Source organism: Callospermophilus lateralis, chromosome 16, assembly GCF_048772815.1.
Source record: "Callospermophilus lateralis isolate mCalLat2 chromosome 16, mCalLat2.hap1, whole genome shotgun sequence".
Classification (NCBI taxonomy): Eukaryota; Metazoa; Chordata; class Mammalia; order Rodentia; family Sciuridae; genus Callospermophilus; species Callospermophilus lateralis.
In genome coordinates this window covers 31,080,436-31,107,123 of record NC_135320.1, presented here as the reverse complement: position 1 = coordinate 31,107,123, position 26,688 = coordinate 31,080,436, and the positions used below count along the sequence as shown (strand labels likewise).

The 26,688-nt window shown below is 36.2% G+C and overlaps 1 protein-coding gene across 6 annotated transcripts in view; it reads right to left on the bottom strand.

Annotated features, from left to right (window-relative positions):
* Nucleotides 1-332: 332 nt before the first annotated feature.
* Nucleotides 333-26,688, bottom strand: part of Nsmaf (neutral sphingomyelinase activation associated factor) — a 55,518-nt gene continuing 29,162 nt past the window's right edge. For 2 of the 6 annotated variants that reach the window (XM_076836333.1, XM_076836330.1), the window contains exons 10-31: nt 23,730-23,859; nt 21,981-22,052; nt 19,915-20,023; nt 17,714-17,890; nt 16,398-16,477; nt 15,799-15,889; nt 15,642-15,705; nt 14,315-14,366; nt 14,098-14,218; nt 13,578-13,709; nt 12,528-12,570; nt 12,062-12,225; nt 10,225-10,324; nt 8,615-8,673; nt 6,173-6,240; nt 5,410-5,477; nt 4,920-5,043; nt 3,936-4,019; nt 2,874-3,024; nt 2,350-2,452; nt 2,117-2,226; nt 333-993 (exon numbers count right to left, since the gene is read on the bottom strand). In XM_076836333.1, the coding sequence (XP_076692448.1) occupies nt 899-993; nt 2,117-2,226; nt 2,350-2,452; nt 2,874-3,024; nt 3,936-4,019; nt 4,920-5,043; nt 5,410-5,477; nt 6,173-6,240; nt 8,615-8,673; nt 10,225-10,324; nt 12,062-12,225; nt 12,528-12,570; nt 13,578-13,709; nt 14,098-14,218; nt 14,315-14,366; nt 15,642-15,705; nt 15,799-15,889; nt 16,398-16,477; nt 17,714-17,890; nt 19,915-20,023; nt 21,981-22,052; nt 23,730-23,859 (2,197 nt within the window). In that variant the 3' untranslated portion in view covers nt 333-898. Of the gene's footprint in view, nt 994-2,116; nt 2,227-2,349; nt 2,453-2,873; nt 3,025-3,935; nt 4,020-4,919; nt 5,044-5,409; nt 5,478-6,172; nt 6,241-8,614; nt 8,674-10,224; nt 10,334-12,061; nt 12,226-12,527; nt 12,571-13,577; nt 13,710-14,097; nt 14,219-14,314; nt 14,367-15,641; nt 15,706-15,798; nt 15,890-16,397; nt 16,478-17,713; nt 17,891-19,914; nt 20,024-21,980; nt 22,053-23,729; nt 23,860-26,688 lie in introns of those variants that run through there. The other 4 variants (XM_076836332.1, XM_076836329.1, XM_076836334.1 and 1 more) reach the window with 3 other exon arrangements.

Here is a 26,688-nt window from a genome sequence, read left to right as displayed (position 1 = left end):
CTTGGTTGATTCACAATTTTTCTCCTTATGTTGCACTCCTGTAAGATATGACAGTGCTTTCTAAAGAGTGTGGAAAATTTAAAATCATATGATTATAGTGGTTCAGAAGTTGAACCTGAAAGAAAATCAGTGCTATTGCTATACAGGTTACCATGTTTGAAATTTAGTACATTTCCCAGTTTGATTATCTGTTTGGCTTGGACTTGAGTCTGAAGACAGTGATATGAAGAGTTCTGTGACTTCTGAAACTAGGGTTTTCTAAGATCAATACTTGTGATTTGTAAAAGCTACTAGTGTTTATAATCAATTTAAGAAAATGAAAACTGCTCTCATTACAGAAAAATATTTTTAATGTAGAAAAGATGAGCATTTAATAGCTTAATGAAATACAAACCATTCCTATACACAGTAAACTTACTGCTATAAGAACTGCTAATCCTTTCCCAGGTTCTTAGAAGCTGGGGACAGCATCATAGAAAGTAACCACTCCATGAAACACATTTGTAAAAACCCAGTGTCAGCAATTGATGACTCAGAAGTAGCAGACGATAACTGCACATTTTCGTGGGGAATTCTAAACTGTTGAGTGCTTTCTGATGTTTCCCCAACCCAGTTTAGTATCTCTTGGCTTCTCTCTGCCACCCAACCCAGTCTTCTACCCATCATCACACTGGGATGTAATATTTTCTCCCTAACACTCATAATTCTATCTGCCTTAGTGGATGGCAACTAATGGCTTTCAAAAACGAAATCACCATGATTTAGAAAGTTTAAAACCACAAATTTTCCATGTGGTGACACTTCTAATTACTACCATTGCACATTCACCAGTTCTTTTAAAAAGTTTTGTTTAAAAATACTTTAAATAGAATTTAATGTTCAAGACAGGAAAAGGCACTTAATACTGCAATTTCCAGAACATAATTTGTCTGTCTTCCCCTCCTGTGATGATGCTGCTACACTGTTCATTCATCCATATGCAAGTCACAGCACCTGAAAGGAAGACACATTAGGTAGGAAGGTGACCAGGAGGTAGCCAAAGATACACTCTACTGTAATGTTCACTCTTTGCTTGCTATTCATTTACAAAGAAGAAAAGTAAGTGCTACTTGTCTTTTTCTCTAACAAAATCCTTGTAATAAAAAACAAGTGCTTGGTACAAAGAACTTATGAGGAATAAAAAAGAAACCATTTCAATGTATATCTAAAGCCAAAAGAACAGGAATTATTCAGGAAATGGATTGGAAGGGATCAAATGTCAATTAGAACTACTGTAGGAATAAAATGCGTAATTTTTAAGATATACATTTAATAAAAAATAATCATGAAACTCGGGCACAGGAGAGGATAAAAGTGGGAAAATCACAGCAGGAAGTCAATAGCTACTAGAATTAAAAACTCAGTCCTTCAAACAATGAGGAGAAAAGCATGCAAGTTTATACAAACATGACAGTGAATCTCCAAGAGATGATACTACTAGATGGAAAAAGAGCAGAGTAGTTTTATATCACACTTCATGTATCCTACAGTTTTAGGTACATACACCTTCTCATTAAAGAGTATGTACATACATAGCATATGCTGATGAATGTCCTCCCAGGAGGCCTGGGACACAGGAGTCAGCAGTGTGACAGCAAAAGGAGGAAGCCTAAGTTTTTAAATTTTAATTCGTTACCTTTGTATTATTTCTGGCTTCTTAAAAACTTCACTATATATTATCTTTAAAAACATTAGATAACTCTACTATGGTTTTTAATTCTCCATGTAAAAGTTAACATTAAGACTTCCTTTTTGGAGTTAAATGTCTGTCAGCATGAAACCAAATCCTGGGCTGGAGCTGTAGCTCGGTGGCAGAGCACTTGCCTATTATGTGTGAGGCACTGGGTTCGATCCTTAGCACTACATAAAAATAAATAATGACATTCTGTCCATCTACAACTACAAAAAAATTAAACAAATCCTCAGCTACCTAACAGATGAGGATCACAGGCCAACCAGGGAGATATACAGAGCATGAACATGTGGGGTGTTTTCTGCCTGAGATGTGTTCCCTGATGGAAGAGGTGGGCTGAGTGTCTTAGAAGTGACAATCAGGACAGGTGCAGTAACTGCTTACCTGTGTGGCCCTGTATTCTCTCACTGATTTTTGCTCCAAGGAGATCCCAAACAAGCAGCTCGCCAGACTGACTTCCAGATAAAACGGAATTTCCATCCCAGATAAAGCACCTGCAAGTGATTTGGAAATGATCATTCTGTCATCATGAAGGAAGGGTAGGTTACATTGACCAAACACCCAAATGAATGATTGTGTGTTTGCAAATGTCTTCATTGCCTGCTTGGGAACTGTACCTCTGGGGCTCGTCTGACGTCAGGGAGGAGATGAGCATCCCTGTCTGCACATCTATTACATTCAGACAGCCATCTTCTCCTGTGCTGAGGACATGGCGACTATCTGCAACACAAAATAAGATACAGAGGGATGACTTCAGACTATTGGTTAGCTTATTCTGAAATTTAACTTCTGAATCCAATGGCCTACTATCCACTATTAATCCCCTTGAACTTATATTTAAGCAATAAATATACTGTCCTTGAAATGTTTTTATCTAAGACACAGGGATGAGATAACTCTTTGCTGTGAGTTCATTTATATCTTACACATTAATTTCCCTAATAAGTTGAGAAATTAAGAAAAACATCCAATCCTTTTCTAATAGGTACCAGTGACACAGGTATACTGTATATTATACCCTGGCCTTAGCTATAGGCAGACTCTTACCAGCAAATAGTGTTTTCCATTTAAATTTTTACCATTCATTTCAGAATTTTAATATATATGGTATATAACCTGTATTAAAAAGGATAATACTTACCTGGGCTAAAAGCAGCATCACAAACAGTCCCTGAATGGCATGGAATCTGGTGCAATAGGGTGGCCGTAGCAAGGTCCCAAATATTCACCGTGCCTTCCTTGGTGCCTGAAACCAACAGTGTGCTTGCAGCATTTAAACTGATTGTATCCACCTACAGAAGAAAACAGGAATACATATTCCATTTGGAAGAATGATCATTAGCTACATTTTCCCAGGCTGATTCAATTATATGGTCAAAAGATATAAAGTGTCACACAGTGTGCTGGTGTTGCTAATCCAAGTGTATTTCAACAGCATCCTACTGAATGATAATTTATTTTAAAATGAAGTAGAATTACTCTAAAATATTGTAAGGGCAATTGTAATGCTATTTTCAATAGCCTAACACTGATAGTCTCAGGCTGATCCATGACTATTTGAGGGATTTATAAGGAGTGCAGACTCAATCCACAAAATTACACTTGCATACCATCTTGAATTACATACTCAATATTTTTTAACTTCAGTTGATCTGAAGACCATGAATATTAGATATCAATTAACAGCCTTAGGGGAAAGGCAGTGCTGCTATTATAGACTAAGGTACAGCACTGAGACCCATGAAAACAATGTGCAAGAACCAAGATCCCTTTTGGTTCTGCTACCAGGCTGTGTACAATTGGCCGTCCTAAATGGCAGGTAACTGTTCTCAACTGTGAGATGAGTGTCTCCTGAACAGATGGGTCCCATCTACCTTCTAGGTCAGAAGACATGGTCTCATCTTGGGATGACAGGCCCCAGCTTGCTGCCCCAAAGAATTTGAGGCTCAGAAATGGATATTTTAGAAGTTGAGAGGTATAGAAGCTAATTCTCAGGAAAATGTGGAAAGATGCACATTGGAGGGAAAAGAAAAGAAAGCAGACTCAGAAATGTACAGTTAACTTGAAAAACAGTTATCCTGTAATTTCCAATAAGCAAAATACAACAATGCCAATGAATTAATACACACAAATATAACCAGGAACCTCCTCCCCACCCACCCCTGGACCCTCAGCTTTCTGCAGTTCTGTTGCTGGTACTCACACTGACTTCATGTTCCAGCTCAGCCAACAAGTCAAACTGGTGTTTTTTGGTGCCTGGCATCTCTGCAGGAACACCAGACCACACCTAGCGGGGAACATATTACAGGAGGTATTTTTAAACTTTACCTATAAAATCATTTCCACCTGTTTGGAAAAACTGTCTCCACCTACTTCATCTAATATACTTGCTGATGAATCTAAGCTGATTACAATCCAGCTCCTCCTCCCTGGGGCCTGCACTCCCCCCACGGCCCCCCATCAGCACGTGCTTGTTTACAGGTGACTGTACCTGTGTCTGTCCCTGTCATTTGCTGCTATAATTATGTGCTTTAAGTATTTTGTGAATAACAAAATGTGAGTGCAGCAGTATAGTGTCATTAATGTTTGAAAAATTTTTAGGTACAGGCAAGTAAACATATCAAATAGGAAAAAATTCCTGTAAAACTCCTGAGGGAATTCTAATGGCTTTAAGGGTCTTGCTTTCTTTTACATAAATATAAATTGAAAACTTAAGATAAACACTGATGTGCTTTTTGTGGGAATGTTGTGTAGGATTCCAAAGAAAAGGGCTTGCCGAGTCTTACATAAAAAGAATGGTAAATGAAAATGAAGCATCTGTATGTTTTTGATTTTAAGTATATCTTTTAATTATTGTTCCCTTTAACTTGACATTTCCTGATTAACTGATCACTACTAGTTCCAGGCAGGTTAGATAAGAGGGGCTACCTCTGTACTTTTGTTTTCTGTACAACTTTTAATGAATAGTAGACTGTTCAACCACCAGTTGAACACACAGTTCAGAAATCACTGTAAATTTCTTATTATATTAGGTGCATAAATTTTTTTAAAAAGTCAATAATATTCAGCATTCTTATTTATATACTTAGTTACAACAAACAGTGGAGTGATGAACATAATCAAAACAGGTAATTGAACAGTCTGAATTTTTTTATGTCCAAACATTTCAGGTAAAAGTCATATAAACCTTCACTGTTGAGTCCCACGATGCAGAATATAGCCTGTCATTATGCCAACAGATCTTACTAACAGCATCATCATGTCCCATCAATGTGTCCTGGCGTCTTCCAAATGCTATGGAATAAAAATAGCTAAAAGATAATGAGAGGTATTAAAACAGTGTTCCATCTTAATTTTAAGACTCAAACACATATTTAAAAAACATATTATTCAATGCTACTATTTACTAAGGCCTAAAAAATTACAAATTTCTTATTCTGATGTTATCAAACCAGAATTCAAAATTTGAATTTAAAACTAGAAATTTCTCAGTCTGGCTCATTTGTTTTTTCACTCACTTAAAACATAGAAGAAAACAGGTTCCAGTGGAGAAATTTTTAGACTCGATATTTTCCTCATCTATAATGTTTGTTCTCTTTAGAAACATAGTGTCCTGGTAGTGGAAGGTCCTGCTACTCTGCATGGAGAATTACAAAGGAGTGTACACTGATACATACACATTATTATCCCAAGAAGAGCTTATGACAGTGGCATCTCCTGGTAAAAGTAAACAAGACGATAAAGCCTGAAATACAAATGATCTGAATTAACAACATGAAGTGATTAGTAAATCCTTAACATGGTCAATAAGTTCCTCCCAAAATAAATGCTCAAATTCTCTTTATGGAGTCTCTCTTCATGACCAGGTTTTCTGAAGTGGCCAATTCTAGATCTCAGGCCCTGGTGGCCCTCACTGCCTTGGGCTAGAGGAGGTCTGTTAACACTCTGGAGCAAATATAGGGTGGATGATATAGGCCAGGATAATTCTCAACAACAAAAATGTCCTCTCCAGATTATACATTTAAGTAAATGAGAAAAACTTCCAAAATTCTTCAGGGAATTCCAAAATGTTTTGGATAATTTACATTAAAAATGTGTTCTAATTTTAGAAGAATTGTTCTTGTTGCATTGGGTATTCTACCAATTCAGAAATACATAAGTAGCACATAAACATTTATTCTGGCAGTTAAAAATAAAAGATTTAGTAAAGCAAATTCTACTGAGTCTTTTTTCAAGACTTTCAGCCTGAAAAGGAAATCACAATAGTAGGAGAAAGAGACAACCTGAAAAAAAATTTAAATTGAAGCCAACCAAGGTATTCTGTGGATGCCACACAGGAATAAACTCAGTTGTTTTGATCAAGATTAAATATCATTATGTATGTGTATAAAGCAAACTACTACATGAATTTCCATCATAAAACTGAAAAAATGAACTCACCATATTTGAAAATGATATACTTCTTTGAAGCATTTTGGATTCTTTAGAAAACATCTTCAAGGTGGAATCTAAGGTAATAATGAGAAAGCAGACATGTAAGAAAGATTTCCTACCCGTTACAGATGGCCTATGAGTGCTGCCCTTCTAATTCCTGGAGGCCAAAGAGTATGTAATTCCAAGGGACTGGGTGTAGATAGGGCTGGATGATCTAAGGCCTCATCCACATGAAGATTCTACAGTCTAGAACTCCATGATGAGGAAACCAACTTAAATCCCAGAAACCAGTATAAACATAGTACACTGTTGACATTTCAGCATGATGTAGGCAATAAAGCCTGGCAACTGAGGCAAGTTGAAGTTGAAGAGACGGCGACAGGGATCTTAACATTAAAATAATAAGACATTCTTCAGCATTAACTTGAAAATGAAAACAAAAGAACGAACACACTACTGCTTGAACTTTTCCTTGGGAGGTATGATCAATGCTGATAAATCTTCCCGACCTTGCTTTTGATCCTATTAGGCAGCTGTGAATGTTCACCACATTTTCTTTAATATTTATTTTTTATTTATCGGTTGACACAATATCTTTTGTTTGTATGTGGTGCTGAGGATCGAACCCGGGCCGCACGCATGCCAGGCGAGCATGCTACCGCTTGAGCCACATCCCCAGCCCCACCGCAAATTATTGAACAAAGCTAATTTGGCACATCCTACAGAATACCCTAAGCCAGTCGGGAGTGTAAAGATGTTTTTGAACAGATTTGTTTCCTGTACCAGAGATGATCAGGTTAAAGCCTGCATTAAGAGCTGATCGCAGGTTGTAACTCTGAATACCCACATACCAAAACATACTGCATAGCTGAGGAAGAATTGTAAAGTTGGGGTGACCACCAGAATGCATACAAATCAGTACCACACATCATGAAAGTTTAAACATGATAAGAAACAACAACAACAACAACAAAACTTAAAAACTCTTGCTTTATTAGGCAAATCCATAAAGAAGTGATATAATGCTTAATAAGCCTGAGATTTGAAGGCTGATACTCTTTATAAAACCAGGGTTCACAGGGTCATGCAAGTACAGTGAGCTGAAGAATTTAACAAACCATGCCAGACAGAACCAGCTGACAGCACTGGCTTCAGGAAGAGAGCCTTCTCTCCAGTGCTACAATGTTGGCAAATTCAGCAGGTGGAAATGCTGGCAAATCATGGACTGCTTCCCTCTACCAGAGCACCATCTCAGGACCCTGATGTGGCCAGTGTGGGTCCTGCATGTGATGGTCCCTAGGCTCTACAGTATCAATATTTTCCATGTTTTGTAGGAAATTCTGTTTTATAAAATCTGAGACTATATTTAGAGAGAAGGTAATGAAATGTTACAGATGATAAAGCATGGAAACGGAATCTGGGAGTACTGAGAGTACTGATGTACCTAGAAGTGTTTAGTTGGATATCATTTCTTTTTTTTTTTTTTTTTGGTGGTGCTGGGGATTGAACCCAGGGCCTTGTGCATGTGAAGCAAGGACTCTACCAACTGAGCTATATCCTCACCCTGGATATCATTTGTTAATGGATGAAAAACATAATCTATTATTAATAAAGAACACGTGGCCTCATTAAAAATACCTACTGAATTTTTCAGAATTGGTTTTCTTATCACTGAAGAAGAACAGCTGAAGCATTACCCCTTTTACCTCCATATTTTCCAGAGTGCCAATTCAGGTTCTGAACATAAGTGGGACAGGACATCCTTTGATTGATTATATAATTACACAGACTACCAGGGAAACAAAGAAATGCACAGCAAGAAATCCATTTTGTTATTTAAGATCAAGATGGCCAAATTCTAATGTATTGTTGAAACACAGCTGTAAATCTTATCAAGTAATCATGTCAGGGGTTTTCAGAATTCTGACATGGTACAGTCACATTAGCTATACATGGATTCAATTTCAAGCTAAATCCTACAATAAAGAGAGAGAGAGAGAGAGAGAGAGAGAGAGAGAGAGAGAGAGAGAGAGAGAAATCCTGCATGACAAGACTGAGAAATGCAACAGGAAAGCTGCGCTGCACATGCTAGCGCACATGCGTCTGGCACAGCTCTTGAGAAGTCTCTGCCATCCCACTCTGGGTTCTCGTACAGCCAGCAAGCAGACCCCACACCTTGCCATGGCAGGTGGTAAAGATCTCAACCAGACACCGACATGGGTAAGAAACTCTGGCCTATATCTTTATGCCAGGAAACCTTAGCAACAGAAAGGCACTTTACTTTGTGTTTGGCAAACTACAATGACATTTTACATAATATATTACAAACAAATTGCTTTAATCTATTTTATGGGGAGGCAGTGTTCGCAAGTAAAGTACTCAACCAGGCGATAAGAAATGTGGATGCTCTGAGTCAACTTAAACCTCTTTTTGGGTAGGAAAACTTACCTTGTGATGTTGTAAAGACTGAAGACCCGTTGCATGAGACTGCTATCCCCGTGACTGCCCTATTTAAAAACAAAGTTTTATAAATTATTATCAGCCATGTACTCAGACATCTGCTGTGCTCCAAGTCCTTAACTTTCACCTAGTTACTTAATTTTTTCTTTGTACTTTGTCTGCTGGATCTGTCTAGCATATAACTGCCATTAACAGATCACAGTTTGGCAACATCTGCCTTTGCTTTGATGATTCCTTGTGGCCAGAAAACATTCCCACTCTTAGCTTTCCACATAGCCAGGGTCAATGCTGAATGTGCTTCTGACAATTTTTGACAACTGGAAAATGCTTTTCCTTCAATCCTACCTTATTTGACCATCACCAAGATAACTGAACCTCCTTTTTATAACCACCTCACTGTGTCATTTCCAAATCCAATTTCTCTGGCATCTGGTCTGTCAAGCATGACACAATCATCTGGTTCTAGCATGTCCTCCTAGAGGACATTCAAGAGTCATTAAACATCATATGAATGAACACTATGGGTTTATTCATGTCTTTGTTGTCCTGGATTACAAAATCCCTTTCTATATACATGCTATTTGGAAAAGCTGAGAAAAGATACACCATTGTTAAAATAATGAACAGGGTAGAACTAGTTATTTCTTTTCAGAATGCTGTACTCTGGTTTAGAGTCATGCACCTTAAGCCAGGCATACAGCATGTCCAGGTCCACCCATGAGCAATGGCATATGCAATCATGAAACTGTCAGGCTGTTGATGACCATGTAGCAGGACCCTGGGCTCCTGTAATCAAGTTGGCCAGGCTAGGTCAGTGCTTCTCAAGCCTTCCTACAGAAGGACAAGGAACACCCTTTACAGAGAGGAGAGGGAACACACACATCTCCCCTGTATCCAAAGCAAGCCCAGTTTCTTTGAAGTACAGGTATGATTTAAAAACTTCATGTGATCTTTGCAATGTTCTCTGTGTATACACTAATATTTATCATATTTTTAAAAGATGCATTTCCCCCATATTATCAGTAAACTCAACACTTGAGGAAGAAAGACCATGCTTCTCCCAGTATTTCACCATATAATCATGGTCACACATTAACACATATTTGCATCCTAATCCTGTGTCAAAGACAGGATTTTAAGGAATACCAGCATAATAATCATAATAAAAAATTCGCATAATGGGTGGCATCCCACTTTTTTTTGCAAAAAAACATTTCACGACTGTGCAGTGAAATATAGTTAACTTCAGACCATCAATGATTATAGGGGTGGTGTGTTCAGTCTGAGAGGTAGAAGACCATTTCTCGTCTGCAGAACTGAACTCATGTTATAGAAGGACAGATGGCAGCAATGGCAGCATGAGTCGAGGGGACCAACATATGTCATTTTGTGCCAAACTTTTCACTTGCTACATTGACTTTAGGTGACAGATCACTGTAGACATGGGGGGGAGGGGCGGGGATAAAAAGCAATCAAGACAACATTGAAAGAAAACTCCCCCCACCCCGCCCCAACTCAGCTTAAAACAGCTCAATCCTATGAAAGTTTTAACTTTTGCAAAAACTATAGGCTACAGAGAAGCATGGAGATATCCTTACTCTTTGTGGATTTTATATTGCTCATGTAACTGCAGTTTGGTGATGTTATTCCAGGCCAGTGTTTTGCTTTCTTCGGTTAGGTCTTCAAAAGACTCTTCACCTGGAGAGACTACATTAAATCATTGCTGAGTCAACTAAATTACCAACAGACAACTTCATCCTATTTGTGGTATTATCTATGAAAATTAAACAACCAAGAAAACAAAACATGCCCCCTCCCCAATTGTAACTGCTGTCAAATGTACTTGTTAGATATTAGGCCATGTTAGATGAGGAAAGAAATTATGTAGAGAAAAATGAAGAGATATCTGAGTACTATAGTATTCCCAAAGTTTGCAAAGCTTTTATGTGCCTACTGATCACGAATTTCAAGAAATATAAGACTGAGTAACCATTTCCTTATCAGCAATCTTTGCAAAAACCTGGCCACTGCCTAAGAATGCCGAAGTTTTGTTTTGTTTTTGAAGTGGAAGAGGAGGGAAGAAATCAATACAAGAGATAGGATAAAAGAAATGCTTTCACTTCTGCTTTAAGAAATGCTGGCACTTAAAGCAATCACATGACTGTGGTTGTAGCTGGTGACTAAGCAGAGCACAGGATGAAACAGCATCACAAGATAATCCTACGGTCTTTTATGACTTAACCTTGTGAAACATACAGTAAGTCTTAAAGAAGTGCACTGAGCTACCCCTGGGTCAAGTAACTTCTATAAGCTATTCCCCCAGGCTTGAGACCATGAGCCTGAAAAGCCTGGATTTGCTTGGAATAGACAGAATTGGGGACAAAAAGATATGCTGTGAATTTGCTGCCAAGGTGCCATGGTACCACACAGCTAGCTCCTCCTTTGGGGCTATAGGCTGAGGTTCTCTGATGTCAGATAAAAAAACACATAACTGAGTAAAGGTACAGTGGTGGTTCTCCTTCCTTTCCAAATATCAAGTGTGAAAAATGGTTCCAGTTCATTTTAGCACCTAGCATCTGGGTAGAATACTCTATAACTGTTTGTCAAAAGTTAAATAAGAAAAAAGGAAGAAAACAGAACAGTTTGAATTTAAGATTTGTATGTGGGTTTGGTAAAGAATCAGAGATGGAGGAAGCCATTTTGGGGAAAGAGCAAGGTAGACAGTGACTGCTACAGCAGCCAGGGCCTGGGTTCTACGTATGAATATGTGAATTGGGCTGGGGTTGAGGCTCAGTGGTAGAGCACTTGCCTCGCATGCAAGAGGCACTAGGTTTGATCCTCAGCACCACATAAAAAATAAACAAAATAAAGATATTGAGTCCATCTACAACTAAAATAATATATATATATATAATATACATTATATATAAATATAAAAACATAATATAAAAATAAAAATAAATATATAAATATATACAAAAAACAAAATAAAGGTATTGCGTACATCTACAACATATATATATATATATATATATATATATATATATATATATATATATATAAAGAATACGTGAATTGCTCAGCATTGAACACTAACTTGTAAAACAGAAAAGAAAGGGACCCACAACACAAAATACAGCCAAGTCTCACTCAAAGTACCAGAAAATAAAAGTGTTCATCTCAAAGTTTTAACAGTTAAAAACAAAGCAAAACAAAAAAACAGGAGAGAAGGAAAATATCTCCTTCTCCCTCTTCCTCTCAGTACTGAGGATTAAACCAAGGCCTTCCATGCTGAGCAAATGCTCTACCACTGAGCTGTACCTCCAGCCTCTGAGAAACATCTCTAAGCAGTTCATCTCCTCTTCAGAATCTTCAGAAACGTCTCAAACAGAAAGGAGAAATAGAAGGTGCTCACGTTCTTTTTATAAAACTTACCTGGGGAATCTACTATAGGAGCATTATAACTGGAGGTCTGGGACAAACTTTTAAACTTGGGGGTGATCCTTCGAGGATGTGGTGTCACAAACAGTTGTTTTGGTGTCTGCCCAAATTCCAAGATTTGGGTTAGCATGGCTACTTTCTCATCAGGATCCTCAATGCTTTAGGACAGAACACAAATAATGCAGTAAACCACCAGGTTCAAGTTCCCTGAAAGCACATGTTTCAAATAATGTAGATCAACAGGAGAGATTAACCCTCAAATAATAATAGCAACTATGGGCCAGGACTACCTAAGCCTCATTACAGACTTTTAGATTATTTTATAACTAATATAATGGGAAGACAAGATAGAATTTATCTTAAAATTTCCACATCTTAACACTCTCAAATAACTACATTAGTAATTCAGATAGAGATATTTTATAACTCATATAGAAATGCTTTACAGATATTTAAGTACCTGTTCAAGTCAACTCCTCCTTCATAGGTCAGGGGATGAAATACTGAAAGAGAGATGTAAACACTATTGAAAGCTGCACTATTTAGGTATCATATTCACCCTGTTCAGAATCTAAACAACCAACCTAACAATTTAAAACTATATTCAAAGACATTGATTTTCCACTTTGCAAAACATTCTACTATAAACTGAGTAAATATTAACTAGAATTATTATCTGTTGAAGAACAAAAATCTAATTGGCTGATTAGTTGACTTGTTATCTCAGTGGATCTTGGTCAGCATTATTTTCTCCTTAAGGGAAGCTTGAGTCAGAGTATTGGTCTGACTCTGCACTGCCATGAGCAATGAGGTCTGAATTTCTAGCTTTATTTTTTTATTACTGACACAGAAAAGTGGAGGCAGATCAGCACAGAAGCTGAAGAGGAGGTATACTGTCGCTATTTTTTTTCTGTTTAATTAAAAAGAAACTCTGGGGCCTTTCATAATAATTGAGGTCACTGTTCTATCCAATTTTTAGTAATTTTTAAATGGGATGGAGAGTACAGTCAGCCCTCTGTATCTGTGGATTTCACATCTGTGCATTCAACCAACTGCATATATTTGAAAAAAAGAACTGCATCTATACGAAACAGGTACAGGTTTTTTCTTTCATTATTCTCTAAACAATACAGTATAATAGCTATTTACACAGCATTTACATTGTATTTGGTGTTATAAGTAAACTAGAGAGGTGATTTAATGTAGGTTATATGCAAACACAACACCATTTTACATAAGGGACTCTTGAGCATCCACCGGTTTTGGTAATCACAAGGGGTCCTGAAACACTGAGACCATGGTGCAGCAGTTGTTGTTTAGGCAAAAGCCCTGTGTCCTTGGTTACTCTGTATCTAACCCAGGGTCACGGAGCCAGTGAGCAGTATTTTCTGATAGGAAGATGCTTCTGCTAAAGAAATGTTTGATTGCTCTAACCTAATTTTTTTGTTTGTTTGTTTGCGTTCCTCACTACTAAACCCTAATTGAAAGTTCAATGAACATAACATCATACCATTACGGGCCCCAACAGCATCACTCCCTTTTTGCTTGTAGCCAAATATTAGATCAATCCATTCATGGAGATGCTCTGATACATAATTGCTTTCCAGTGCCTCCTTGCTCTTCTGGAGAAAGTCCTTGGGACCTAGCAGATCAGACTCAATCAAAACCTGACACAGACTCCATTATATTCACTCTCATTTCTTTTGTCTGTCCCTATGCAGATTAAGCTTCTAGGATACATAAGAAGTGCATATTTCTTAATGAGATTTTCCCTCCACATGAAATGAACATTTTTTGGGGGGTGGGGAATGGTAAAAATTGTTTTTCCAACCTTATGTCTCTCAAATATATATGAATGCTTTTATATCATAGACTCAGAATACTTCTGGTTTGGAACAGACTAATGATATTGACTTATTTATAGAATAATATTGTTATTTTAAAAAATTTAAGCAAGAAAATAATGACACTAAAATTGTACTATCCAGTAAAAAATGTACATAACACAGTATGTGCACGAAGGTACTCACTTGAGGCCCACAGGGGAAGTTCTACATCATCAACCATCTGTCCTCCTTGTCTCTTCCCCAAATCCAACTTCAGACTATTGACTAAAAAGCTGACATCATCACCATAGAATTCTGGAATCAACTGAAAGTTCCAGGGGAAGAAAAGAAAACAGTAACATTTTTTTTTAATGCAGTTAGAAACCACAAGCCCTGAGAATCCTCAGTGTTAACTGGTTACCTCTTTAAAATCTGTTGCACCATCCAAACAGTTTTTCCAGGTTTCTGCAATACTAAATATGGAAAAAAAATCTCATGTTAAATCTGAGCTACAGAAATATACCAACAGCAGTCCTTCCTATGCACCCACTACTGTTGTACTCTTTACCTATACTAACTCATTTTTCTCATTCACTCAGAGTTCTCAATATTCACATGAGTAAGTATTCCCCTTCAATGAAAGAGACAAATGGGGCTCAGGGGCTCATGTAACTTCTCTGGGGGTCACAAAGGGATGAGTTTAGAGTTCAAGTCTACATCATTAGACAGCACACACACACATGGCCTCATTCAAGGTGCCCAGACATTAAAATATCAGCATACTGTTTTAACAGCTCATTTTTTAAAAGTATGTGTATTGGCTTGGGGCTGTAGCTCAGTGGCAGAACGCTTGCCTAGCCTGTACGAGGCACTGAGTTCAATCCTTAGCACCCCATAAAAAACTAAACACATAAACGTATGCTGACCATCTAAAACTATAAAAAAAAAAAACAGAAAAAAAGTATGTGTATAGACATAAACTAAAATATTAACAATGATAATGATTATCTCATCTCAGTGTGGTGGGATTCCACGAAAACTTTACTTCCTTTTTCTTTTTTCTGTTTTTTTTTTTTTTTTTGGTGATACTGGGTATTTCCATCTTTATCTTTCAATTTATTTAAAGGAAATATTACCGAATATATATGTGTACACACACACACATACACCACACACACACACACACACACACATTCTCTCTCTCTCTCTCTCATTAAGTTATAATCAATTTATAGAATTAAGAATAATAAAATGTTGGAAATGATCGAAATGCCCAACAGAGAAAGTTGAAATAATTTATGACATGTTAGAATGTGATATAATAATTTTAAAAATCACTGTTTTGAAGAATAGCTAATGATGGGCAAAATGTCAAGATCTAATATTTGGCTATAAAAGGCAGGAGAAAAATCTATATTTAAAATATGCACTCTCATTTATACACACATTCATGCACACATATATATGTTTTGAAAAAGCCTAAAAGGAAAAGCTACAAGTAGTGATTTTTTATATTTACATTTTTGTTTATATCTACTATTTTTTAAAATAGTTCTTTAGACATTGATGGACCTTTATTTTATTTATTTATTTATATGTGGTGCTGAGAATTGAATCCAGTGCCACACACATGCTAGGCAAGTGCTTTACCACTCAGCCATAACCCCAGCCCTTTTTAGTATTTTAAAGGAAACATACTGTGTTTATGTACTCAGAGTGTTAAAGATGGGGAGGCATTGATATCAAACCTGTTGAACATTCTATCTGCATTATCAAATCTTCCATTCTGTAGGCACAGCATATATTCTGGTGCTAGAGAAAAAAAAAATCAGGTTAAGTCGGATCATAGAATCATTTCAGGAAGAAAAATAAGATGTAACTGAGAATATTGCTGAAGATTCTTACCAATTCTAACAAGATAAAAGAGCACATAACCTGGGGAAGAGTAGTGACTTCCATACATGAACTTTGGCTCAGGCATTTCCTCATATCGAATCTATGATACAGGAAAAAAAATTAGTGCTTAGTGTTGGTTACAAAGTAGTAACTTTTACTTAGGTAAAAGCCTAAGAGATCATGGGTGTGGATACACTACATTCCTTAATTTCCCTCTAAGGAAAAACAGAAGAGAGAAGGAACAATGTGACCAATGGCATTCCTATCACAAGAATTTTGGTTTTCTTGGCTTTGTGGTAATAGCATTGAGGCTAGATGAAATAGAACTGATTTCACGCATCCCTTGTGCCATTTACCGTTGAATGCCTTCATGAAAATATTTGGTAAACCTTAAACAGGTCACCCTCCTACTTCCTAAATTATAGATCAAAAATACAAATGGTGAGCACTCATGGTGGGGAGGAGGTGAGAAAACCTATTAGACAGTGTCAGTGAGTCACTCCTGGTACACCTCCCAAAGACTGGGAGAAATGAATTTCAGTGGCTGTGGAAACATAGGCTGTGGCTCATGATATCTCTTAGAAACCAAGCATCCCCCCATCCAGTACCAGCAGTCTCTCCAGCCGTTCCTTATTCAAGGCTCCCACTGGCTTACTAAGATCCCGAAAGGTTGCTGGATTTGACAAATCTGTAGATAAAAATAAATAACTTCAGCTTATGCCATTATATCACTGAACTGATTCAAATTCACATTTTATTTCTATAACAGTTTTTTAAAGCAGTTGATATAAATCCCTAAATTAATTTTATTTATATAGCTACAATGAAAAGGTTAGCAATATCCATGTAAGAGTAATAGTTTTAATTTGACAAAAATAAATGAAATTGATTTTTTAAAAAAGGATTTCTGGTTAAAAACAAAAGAACTGTACTCCAATTTAAGACAAGAAAAAAATTAAATAACTTAAAAAGTAATTCTTTTTTTTTTTTTTTAAAGAGAGAGTGAGAGAGGGGGAGAGAGAGAGAGAGAATTTTAATATTTATTTTTCAGTTATCGGCGGACACAACATCTTTGTTTGTATTTGGTGCTGAGGTTCAAACCCGGGCCGCACGCATGCCAGGCGAGCACACTACCGCTTGAGCCACATCCCCAGCCCAAAAAAAGTAATTCTTTTACCAAGACTTATTTTCTATGTTTGGATGACAGTGAATATTATTATTCTTTGATATTAACATAATTGAAAACTAGGGACCTGAATATTATGAGAGAGATAAATTCTCATATTCCTAGAAAATCTATTATTTCCTTCAATCACAAAGGTTCAATTCAGTGAACTGTCAAAAGGAACTAATTGTTCACAATATATAATTATAAATATTACATAATACAATTATAATATGATCACATTTTTAATAATTTGAGGGAGCAAAGAAAAGTACATAGACCACAAAATTAAAATGGTTATCTCTCAGTAATACAAGTATAGATGATTTTTATTTCCTTCTTTGATTAAATATTCTATGATGAATAGTTAAATTTCTTTTGGTAGTCACCATGGTCAAAATGAATTTTAAAATAATATGATAAACTGAGTCATGATTTTCAATGAGAAGCTTAAATATTTCAAAACTTGGTAATTACAGAAAACAACATAAACACCAGATAAAAATTATGCACATTATTTTCTGTGTCTCCTTCAAGAGGTTTGGTGGAGAAAACATAGAAACATTTATATGATTTATGGAACACTTATCCAGTATCTTGGAACAGAAACTGATGATGTTTAGTAATAAAGTCGTAATGAGCTCTAATTTGCTCATGTATGATATCATGATTCTAAAGTAGAATTAATTTTCTCCTTTAAAAACTATTAAGATGATCACTTCCAACTCAGCTCCGTCAAAACCCATACACGGCATTTACCTAATTCTGAGCTGTAATAATCACTTATTACCCATGGAAACACGGGATACTGGGAGAGGTCATTGCAGCTGCGGTCAGCCAGGTTGTTGAGATGGAGGAGGTACTGGTAGTTGGAAAGGTGCCCCCGCTGCCACTGCAACATGTAGCTCTCAGCAGTGTGTTCTGCAACGTGGTGCTCTGAAGAAGGAGAAGGCCCGGAGCTGTCACAAACCCTGCAAATGGCTGGCTAGTGTTTACTTAGTATGTAAAACCTAGATGCTTAAAATGTAGACCCTTCCACAAAGTTGTAAAACATACATATTTTTGTGGTGCTGAGGATTGAACCCAGGGTCTTATGCATGCAAGGCAAGCACTCTACCAACTGAGCCATATCCCCAGCCCCTAAAATTTATGTTTTGAGAAAAGAAAAGTAGGTTGTTGATGTGTTTTCCAAAGAAGTAGCTCAACTAAATATGGATACCTCTAAGATCCAGGAGGGTAAATTATTAAATATATTGAATTACTATCTAACCACCAAAATATAATGTGATCTAAACAAATATAAAATTACAGAGCAAATATATAAATATTACATGGCAAGAGATATTTATAAATAAATAAAAAAAAATCATTCCAAATGTGCTTAGTTCTAGTGCATTTTTAAAACTAATGGCCATTTGTGAAGGTTTATTATCTTCACTTTTATGGAATTAGAACAAAACTATCCTTTAGTTTTCTTTTAGATTTGGAAGAGGTATACTAATGTTAATTTGTCAACAATTACATATCATGCACGTGAGGACTAAGAAAAATAAAAGAAACTGTTAAAGAAGAAAAAAATTGTTTGGTAAGAGGACCAATTCTCAAATTGGAAGAATCAGAGAGGCACCCTGGAGTCACAGGCAACACATACCAATAAGAACTTTACTCTCAGAGTGTGGACTGAACCAATTGTCCTTCAAGTAGTTTTCATTTTGTTCAGAAAATTCTGCTTTCAATTTTTTACTGGATGCATCAAGCAACTGAATACATGTTAATTCAATATTCATATTTGTTTTTAACAAATATCTTTTCCAATCAGCTATTAAGAATTGGCTTCAAAAATCAAACTGTCCCTATCCCCTTTTGCCACTCTTGAAAAAGTACAATCTTTGGGAAAAAAACTCAAAGGAACTGACAGCTTGAAAGAAGACAGATGTTTTAGTTCAGGATAAGGTTTTTGACTTGAGATTTTAGGACTCACCAGGGAAGATGAGTTTTTTGTTGTAATTTTATTACAATTAGAAAAATAAAATAAATCAGAAACAAAAAGATGAAAGCAAATTTGTAGCAAAGCTATAGACATGCATTAGTTTCACTTAAAGAGTTCAATAAATGAAAAATATAATTATAAACTTAATGTAAAATAATATATATTCCTTTTTGTATGTAAACTATCACTCCTTGAGGGAAAAATTTAATTTGTAAGGGAAAATGTACTTTATTATGTATCTCATAAATGGGTACACTATACACTAGAAGAACAAACAAAATAAGATAATATTAGTCAAACCCCAACATTTTAAAAATCATTCCATTATGTTAATCTGGCAACTTTGTAAATAAGAATAGTTTAAGTCAGTCAAACAATTTATTTTTTAAAAAAAAAGCATACGCTCGACAAGAAAAATACAGGTATTCTCTCTGGCAATGGTAGGAAAATTCAATAAAGATTGACCAATTGTTATTAATAAAAAGTGATTTCTAGTTCAAGGGTGCTATATCAGAAGATCTATGTGATCCTTCTGTGTAGTTTTACAGCCTGTGATTAAGATCAAATCAGTGATCACAGTCATACAACTGGATCCCTCACTGTCTCATATTAAGAAATTTAGTCCTGGTGTTCATAAACTACCATTAGACACGACTGAATACAAAAATACTTCAGTGGATTCATTATAATCTATTCAAGTTGGAGGTCATTAAAATAGTAAAAACATTTAAATATATTTATCAAGATTTTTCAAAATATACAAGTGGAATGAACTATTACCAAAATGAATGCATATGTCCCTCAGTTTTAAGATACTATTTTGACAACTATAGTTACTGATGAGAAGTAAGTAGCACCATGGAGAGGTGGTTCTAGACAGAGCATCTTTCTCCTCCTCGGTGCTATCCCAGCTCCTGAGGAGTTAAACCACTTCTGCATGAACAGACACAATAAAGGGTGAACAGCAAACCTAGGTATGTGGCAATGTAAAAATAGAGGTCATCTCGATCTTGAGACTCATAGAATTTCAGGTAGATGTCAGAACACAGATTGTCTTCTGTGCAAAATACTTCCAGGCCCTGTAATTCAGAACAAAAAGAGTAGAACAAATGGCATCATGCTCATCTTGCAATCCCAGAGTAAGTGCCTAATTACAAAAACTGTTCAGTTACATATCTGTATTCTTGATTTTTATGGCTTGTATTCCTGTTTTCTACCTATAATCTGACTCAAGAATATAGATATATCTTTATATTTGTTTATGATGTATTTATAAACTTCCTGGGAACAGCACATGCATTTCAAGTAAACCATAAAATCCTCTTTGGTGTTGAATGTTTGCATGGATAATACCTTTTGTGAACTTATTACTTTGAAATTCAAAATTAGCTTATCCATGCATTCAAGAACTTTTCAGACACATATGTTTAGCTTTCTCTTATAAATTAAGTAATTATATATATCTAACAAAGTGGTAATTGAGTAACCCATTCAATTAATAAATAATTTTCAGAAAACTGTGAGCTTCATAAATATTGTGCCGACAAAGTGATTTAGGGTAGGAATTCTCGATTTACTAGCTAGGAAGTTAGAAAGTTAACTCTTTAATAAGTCTCAATTTCTTTATTTGTAAAATATGAGATCATCCACCTCACAGAGATTATCATAACAAATGGCAAAGAAAGCACTTAATGTTTATTTCTTTTCTATCTGACTGATCCTCTATACCCAAAGGAGTAGATTTTTAACAGTATCTGTTTCCCCAATTCTCTATTAGCACTGGAAATGCAGTGTAAAGTAGTATTCAGTATGTAAAGCAGGCAGGAAGATGATTATATTTCACAATTTGAAGACAAAAAACTGGAGTAAAAAATCCACAAATAGTTTTGTAATCAAGTCAATGGTTAATCTTCCAAGGAGGAAAAAAATAACTATATATTGATGTAATATCAAAACTTTCAGTAAAGACTGGTTTCTAAGGTAAGTAAGATAAACAGAAATATGCACATTTGCTTTTCAGGGGAATTATGGGAAGAACAGCCCATATGATTTATTTTATTTTTTAAAAATTTATTCTAATTCATTATATATGATAGCAGAATTCATTTCAATTCATATTATACATATAGAGCACAATTTTTCATATCTCTGGTTGTACGCAATGTAGAGTCATACCATTTGTGTCTTCATACATGTACTTAGGGTAATGAGTCCATATCATCTCATTTCCAATGCCTTTCTTATTCCCTTACCCCCTCCCTTCCCTTTGCCCTATCCAGAGTTCATCTATTCATCCCATGCTGCCCCCCATCCCCATTGTGAATCAGCATCCTTATATCAGAGAAAACAGTTGACCTTTGGTTTTCTAGGATTGGCTTACTTCATTTAGCATTATATTCTCCAACTCCATCCATTTACCTGAAAATACCATGACTCTATTCTCTTTTAATGCTGAGTAATATTCCATTGCGTATATATACCACATTTTCTTTATTCACTCATCTAATGAAGGGCATCTAGGTTGGTTCCACAGTTCAGCCCGTATGATTCAAATGGTTATTTTGTCTATTTCTGTCACCAAACCCAAAGGTTGAGGTGATATAAGTTAACTATGACTATACCACAGTTCTACTGAAGAGTTACCCTCATAATATCTTCCAAATTCTACTTTGAGAATGAGCTGCAGTAAATAGGGGCAAGGAGGAGTGCTGGATTAGGTCTGCATCCGTTATTTTAGCCTGAGCCCAGAAACTCTGAGAACTCAGGGGTGAGAAACTTAAGGGTACTCTAGCCCTCCAGATCTTGGAACAAAAGAAACATTTCTGTAAGGGAACCTCTTGTTTACAGAAAGGAGCTATTCTTTTGTTGATTTCTAGCTTATCCAAAAGAAAGAGAATCAAGAATTAGAGTCCTTGCTTACAACATAACATGCTTGTACTTTTCAGGCATCTCTAGGGACTGTAAGTCAATAAGCCACCAGCTAAACTGAAAGTCTGACAATCATCCACCAAGAAACAGAATTACACTCAAACTCACCAAAGGCATGAGTCCATGCCTTCTTTTGTAAATGCGGCGGACGTCTTGCAGTGTTATCTGGACCACGGGTTTCTTTAAAAAGTAGAAAGACCATCTCAAACATTACCATTCAAACGCAATTAGAAGTTGTTCTTTAGTATCAGGAAAGGGTGGGAAAAACAAAAACAAGCCAAATCTTGCTTCTCCAATGTGTTGCAAGTGAACTTGGAACAAGTTTATCTGATTTTACATTCTGTTCTGCTATTTTTCACTATCTTCATGACCTTGGCCATGTCAGTAACCCCAAGTAACAATGTAGTCAGCTATTTTTAAGATAATTGCAAAATTGTTGGATGATATAGGATATTAAAGGACTAGTATAGATAACAACTCAGGAATTTTGCTATCTTTTCGCAGATATACTGACATACATCTTTTTTTTTTTTTAAAGAATCCTGTTTTATATCTCTTTAACAATTAAGTATATTAAATTACTACAATATGTATATATTACAATTGAGTCAAATGCCTCAAAGACCCCAAGTCAGGTAAAGGATCCTGGCCCATAGATTTATAAAGGAGTAAGGGCTCATACTACAGATTCTGAAACTGTGGCACATAGTTAGACGCTTTTCTGAAAGTTTTAAACTCAAACAAACGTAGTGGTAGTCAGCAAGCCAATTCATTTCACTTTTAAGAGAATGTCATTCCAGACATGTGCACCATCTACTGGAGAACCAGGCAAGTGTGCCCCACCACCTAGTGGATGAAGTTGGTATAGCACTATCCTTGACTAAAACATGAGGAACTGTTTTAGTGTCCTGTCATGATCAGTCTGGAGGATTTTTTTTTTTTTAAAGAGAGAGTGAGAGAGGAGAGAGAGAGAAAGAGACAATTTTAATATTTATTTTTTAGTTATCGGCAGATACAACATCTTTGTTTGTATGTGGTGCTGAGGATCGAACCCGGGCCACACGCTTGAGCCATATTCCCAGCCCCAATCAGTCTGGAGGATTTTCATGGTGTTGGTTTCTATGGCAGAAAACATTCTCAGTTCTTTAAATTGCACTGCCAGAGAGTGTTAGGGCTTCTAATGAACCATTCCAAAAAGAAGCCAGTTCTATGGAAATAACAACTCTACTTATTTATTTATTTGTTTGTTAGAAACAACAACTCTACAAATTTTAGTGAAGAAATCTGAGTTTCCTTTCTGGCCTAGTGAGTCTAATGTCCTTGTGAAAAAGAAGATTGTTTCAAAGATCACAGAAGGAGCCCCCAAAGCAGCATCTCAATATGCCCCTCCACACTAGCCAAGAGAGCAGGTTCATAGTGCTTCTTTAAGAAACATTCAGATCTGCTGTGTTTGTGATTAAGAAGAAACAAGAAATACCCTCATATTCATATACATAAGTGAATATATAGGAAAAACCCATTTCTCATTAATGGTAGTGTATTTCCTTGGTCTCTTCTGGCAGTGCTTTCTAATAGAAAGGTAGAACTCTCCATTGACCCTAAAATCAGGAGGGGGAGGGTTTCTTTCTACAACACGAAAATCAAGAAACTCTAGAATGACTGAAAATAGATTGAAGGAGCTTAAACTTTGGTGACTGTGTTCCAGGACTATATAGGGAACCTATAAAATAGGGGTGGCAGGCAGGTGATTTTGACTCTCACCAAAATGTGAGGACACTGTAATTGTGAAGTCAAACTCCCCAAAAAGTCAAGTTTAAAAATGGAGGCAGCTCTGCACTAATCCTGTGGTCTACATACCGGGTACCCGTTGAGAGGCTGAAAATACAGGTTGGTGTCTGTGATGCACACATGTCCAGGATTCGTCACCAGAGGTGTCACCATTTCTGCTTTGCATTCCATGTGTAGCTTTTCAGAAACACTTTGGAATCTGAAAAGTTAAAAAAAAGTCAGAAATTGATCAATGTTCTAGGTTAATCTACAGCATGACTTTGTATGACATTTGTCTAACCACTACATTTAACATAAGAAAGTGGTAATATAAATTGGCTACTAAAATAAAGTTGACATTCTTTTACATGATATAATGAAAGCTTGATTTCTTAAAAAGAGATTATGGGTCTGGAGTTGTGGCTCAGTGATAGAGCACTTGCCTAGCATGTGTGAAGTACTGGGTTCAAACTTCAGCACCACATTAAAAAAACATAAATAAAATTATTACAACTAAAAATATTTTAAAAAGAGATTATGTGTCTCAGAAGGGAGGTGGATAAATAATGCCACCCTTAGATGAACCCATACTCTTCCCAAAATAAACTGGTCTTGAAACTATTCTTACCTTCATATAATTTTTTATTTTTGTGTGGTTCAGACCTATTTTTATAGTCATAAAAAACATTTTGACACAAATGACATTTACTCACGCTATACTTTAACAGGCTATGACCACATAATTATACTTACTTCAATGTTATTTCAAAGTATATTTGTGTTTGGATCTATTTTAATAAAGAAAGTACAAAATGACCTCTCTACTACCCACTGCTAAAATATATAATCAAAAAAATGTCGAATACACTCTAGTGTCATAAATCTAAAAAGAACTAATATTAAGAAAAACTCTACTCTTCGCTTTATGAATTTAAATTTAGTATGAAAACAACCAAATTTGCCATATTTTAGGGCACTGCTTAAAAAATCTGGGTTGAAAATAAATCTCCTGGGGCTGGAGGGTCTAACTCAGTGACAGAGCACATACTTAGAATGCATATGCCCTGGGTTCAATCCCCAGCACCAAAATAAGTAAATTTCTTTATAAGTAATGGAATATAATTTAGAGGGACAGAATTGCAGTCTAAATCACTACTTAGAAAAATGACATACTAAGTAGGTCAGGGGAAGGTGATTCTTATTATTATTCCTTTCCTTTCTAAAATGAAAATTATTCTTCCTTTGGCAATCCAGTTACCTAATAGATCCTGCCACTACAAAAGTGAAAAGAAAATTAATACTGTAGAGCATAAAGGAAAAAGAAGCAAACATAAACATGAAAATAGGACTGCTGCCCAGATAGCTTTACTGGCAAGTTCTTTAACACATTAAAATGCAGGGGCAAAGGTGAGGATCATTCTGATTCCCAAATTTCACAAAGACAGCAGCATAATAGAATATTACAAACTAATCTCATTTATAAACATGGACTTCTAGCAAAAGCCTAGAACATAATAATCCCATAAATTAAACTGTTCCACCAACACTTTCTCCTCTGTCCAAAGAATGAATGCTTATGAATGCAAAAGTCTAAAATAAAAATGCTAATGGAGACTACAAGAAATTCATAGATAACATTTTATACATATAAAGAATCTACAGTTAATGAAATTGATTGTGGAGTTTAGCAGGGTTGATGAAAAGATGAACACACAAAAATCTATTGCATCCCATCTATCCACAACAAACAGGAAATGAAAATTTTAATAACATAACCATTTATAATACCATCAAAAGTCTGAAGTTTTTGGAATAAATGTAACAACAGACAGGAAAGATTATAGAGAAGATTTTATTTATTTAATTTTTTTTGTGGCCATGCTGGAGATTGAACCCAGGGCCTTCTGCATGCAAGGCAAGCACTCTACCAACTGAGCTATATCCCCAGCCCCTAGAGAAGATTTTAAAGAAGACTTAGTAGAAGACTATAGATTCTCTGCAGTCACAAGCAAAGTCCAAAGCTTTCTTTTATGGAAAGTGACAAGCTGATTTTAAATTTATACCAAAGTGAATAAGATTAAGACTAGTGAAGACATAAGTTAAACTGGGAAAACAGGATATGGGGTCTTATATCACCATGAGTCTAGAGTAATTGACACAGTGGTTTCAGAGAGGAATATATAGACATACAGCTCAAATTTACTTAATATAAGGCAAGAAACAAGGAAGAAAACAGGATAATACAAAAGTGTCATTTCTTACTGAAATACATTTTTTTTAATTAATAAAGCTAAGAAAATCAATGAAAAAACTAATAGAACTGTAAGAGTGTATGTACTCTCCCTAGGTCCCCATGGGATACTATAAAAAAGTACTTAAAGTAACTTGAGGGGTCAAGAAAGACTTTCTAGAAGAACCGATATCTAAGCTGAAATCAGAAAGGCAGATAGCTATGTGTAAAAGAGGAGTGTGTATGTTCTAAGCAAGGGCTCGGAGGTAAGAATCCACAGGACAACAGGAACCACACATAATACAAACAGCTGGGGCACAGAACTCAAGAGCAATCAGCTACTAGGAGCAGGAAAAAAACTGGCCCTTAAAGGTTGTGCCCACAGTGAGGTGTTCAGACTCATCCTGAAGGCCTGGAGAATCTTACAGAACTCTAAGCAGGCAGGTTGTATGGTTAAATAAGTGCTTCAGAAACAGCATCGTTTAAAAGGACGTTAGGTCCAGGGAAGGGGACAAATGGAAGAGGGAAGACTTGAGTCAGGCAGATGGACTAGGAGCTGTGGTGGTGCTGGGGTGGTAGTCAGGGTGGCCTGAACAGGGGCAATCACAGGATGAAAACAGTGGACGTACTGGAGAGATCAGGGAGCATAAATGAAGACAGCTAACTGACAGGTTAAGTGTGAAGAGTGGAGGGAGCCCCCAAATTCCTCCTCATCTGAGGCTGGTGCATCCCCTTGGGTGGGCAGGTTTGGGGTGAGATGACAATGACAACATCAGTCTTGGACATACTCAGTGAGGCCTACAGAAGACGATGGCCTCA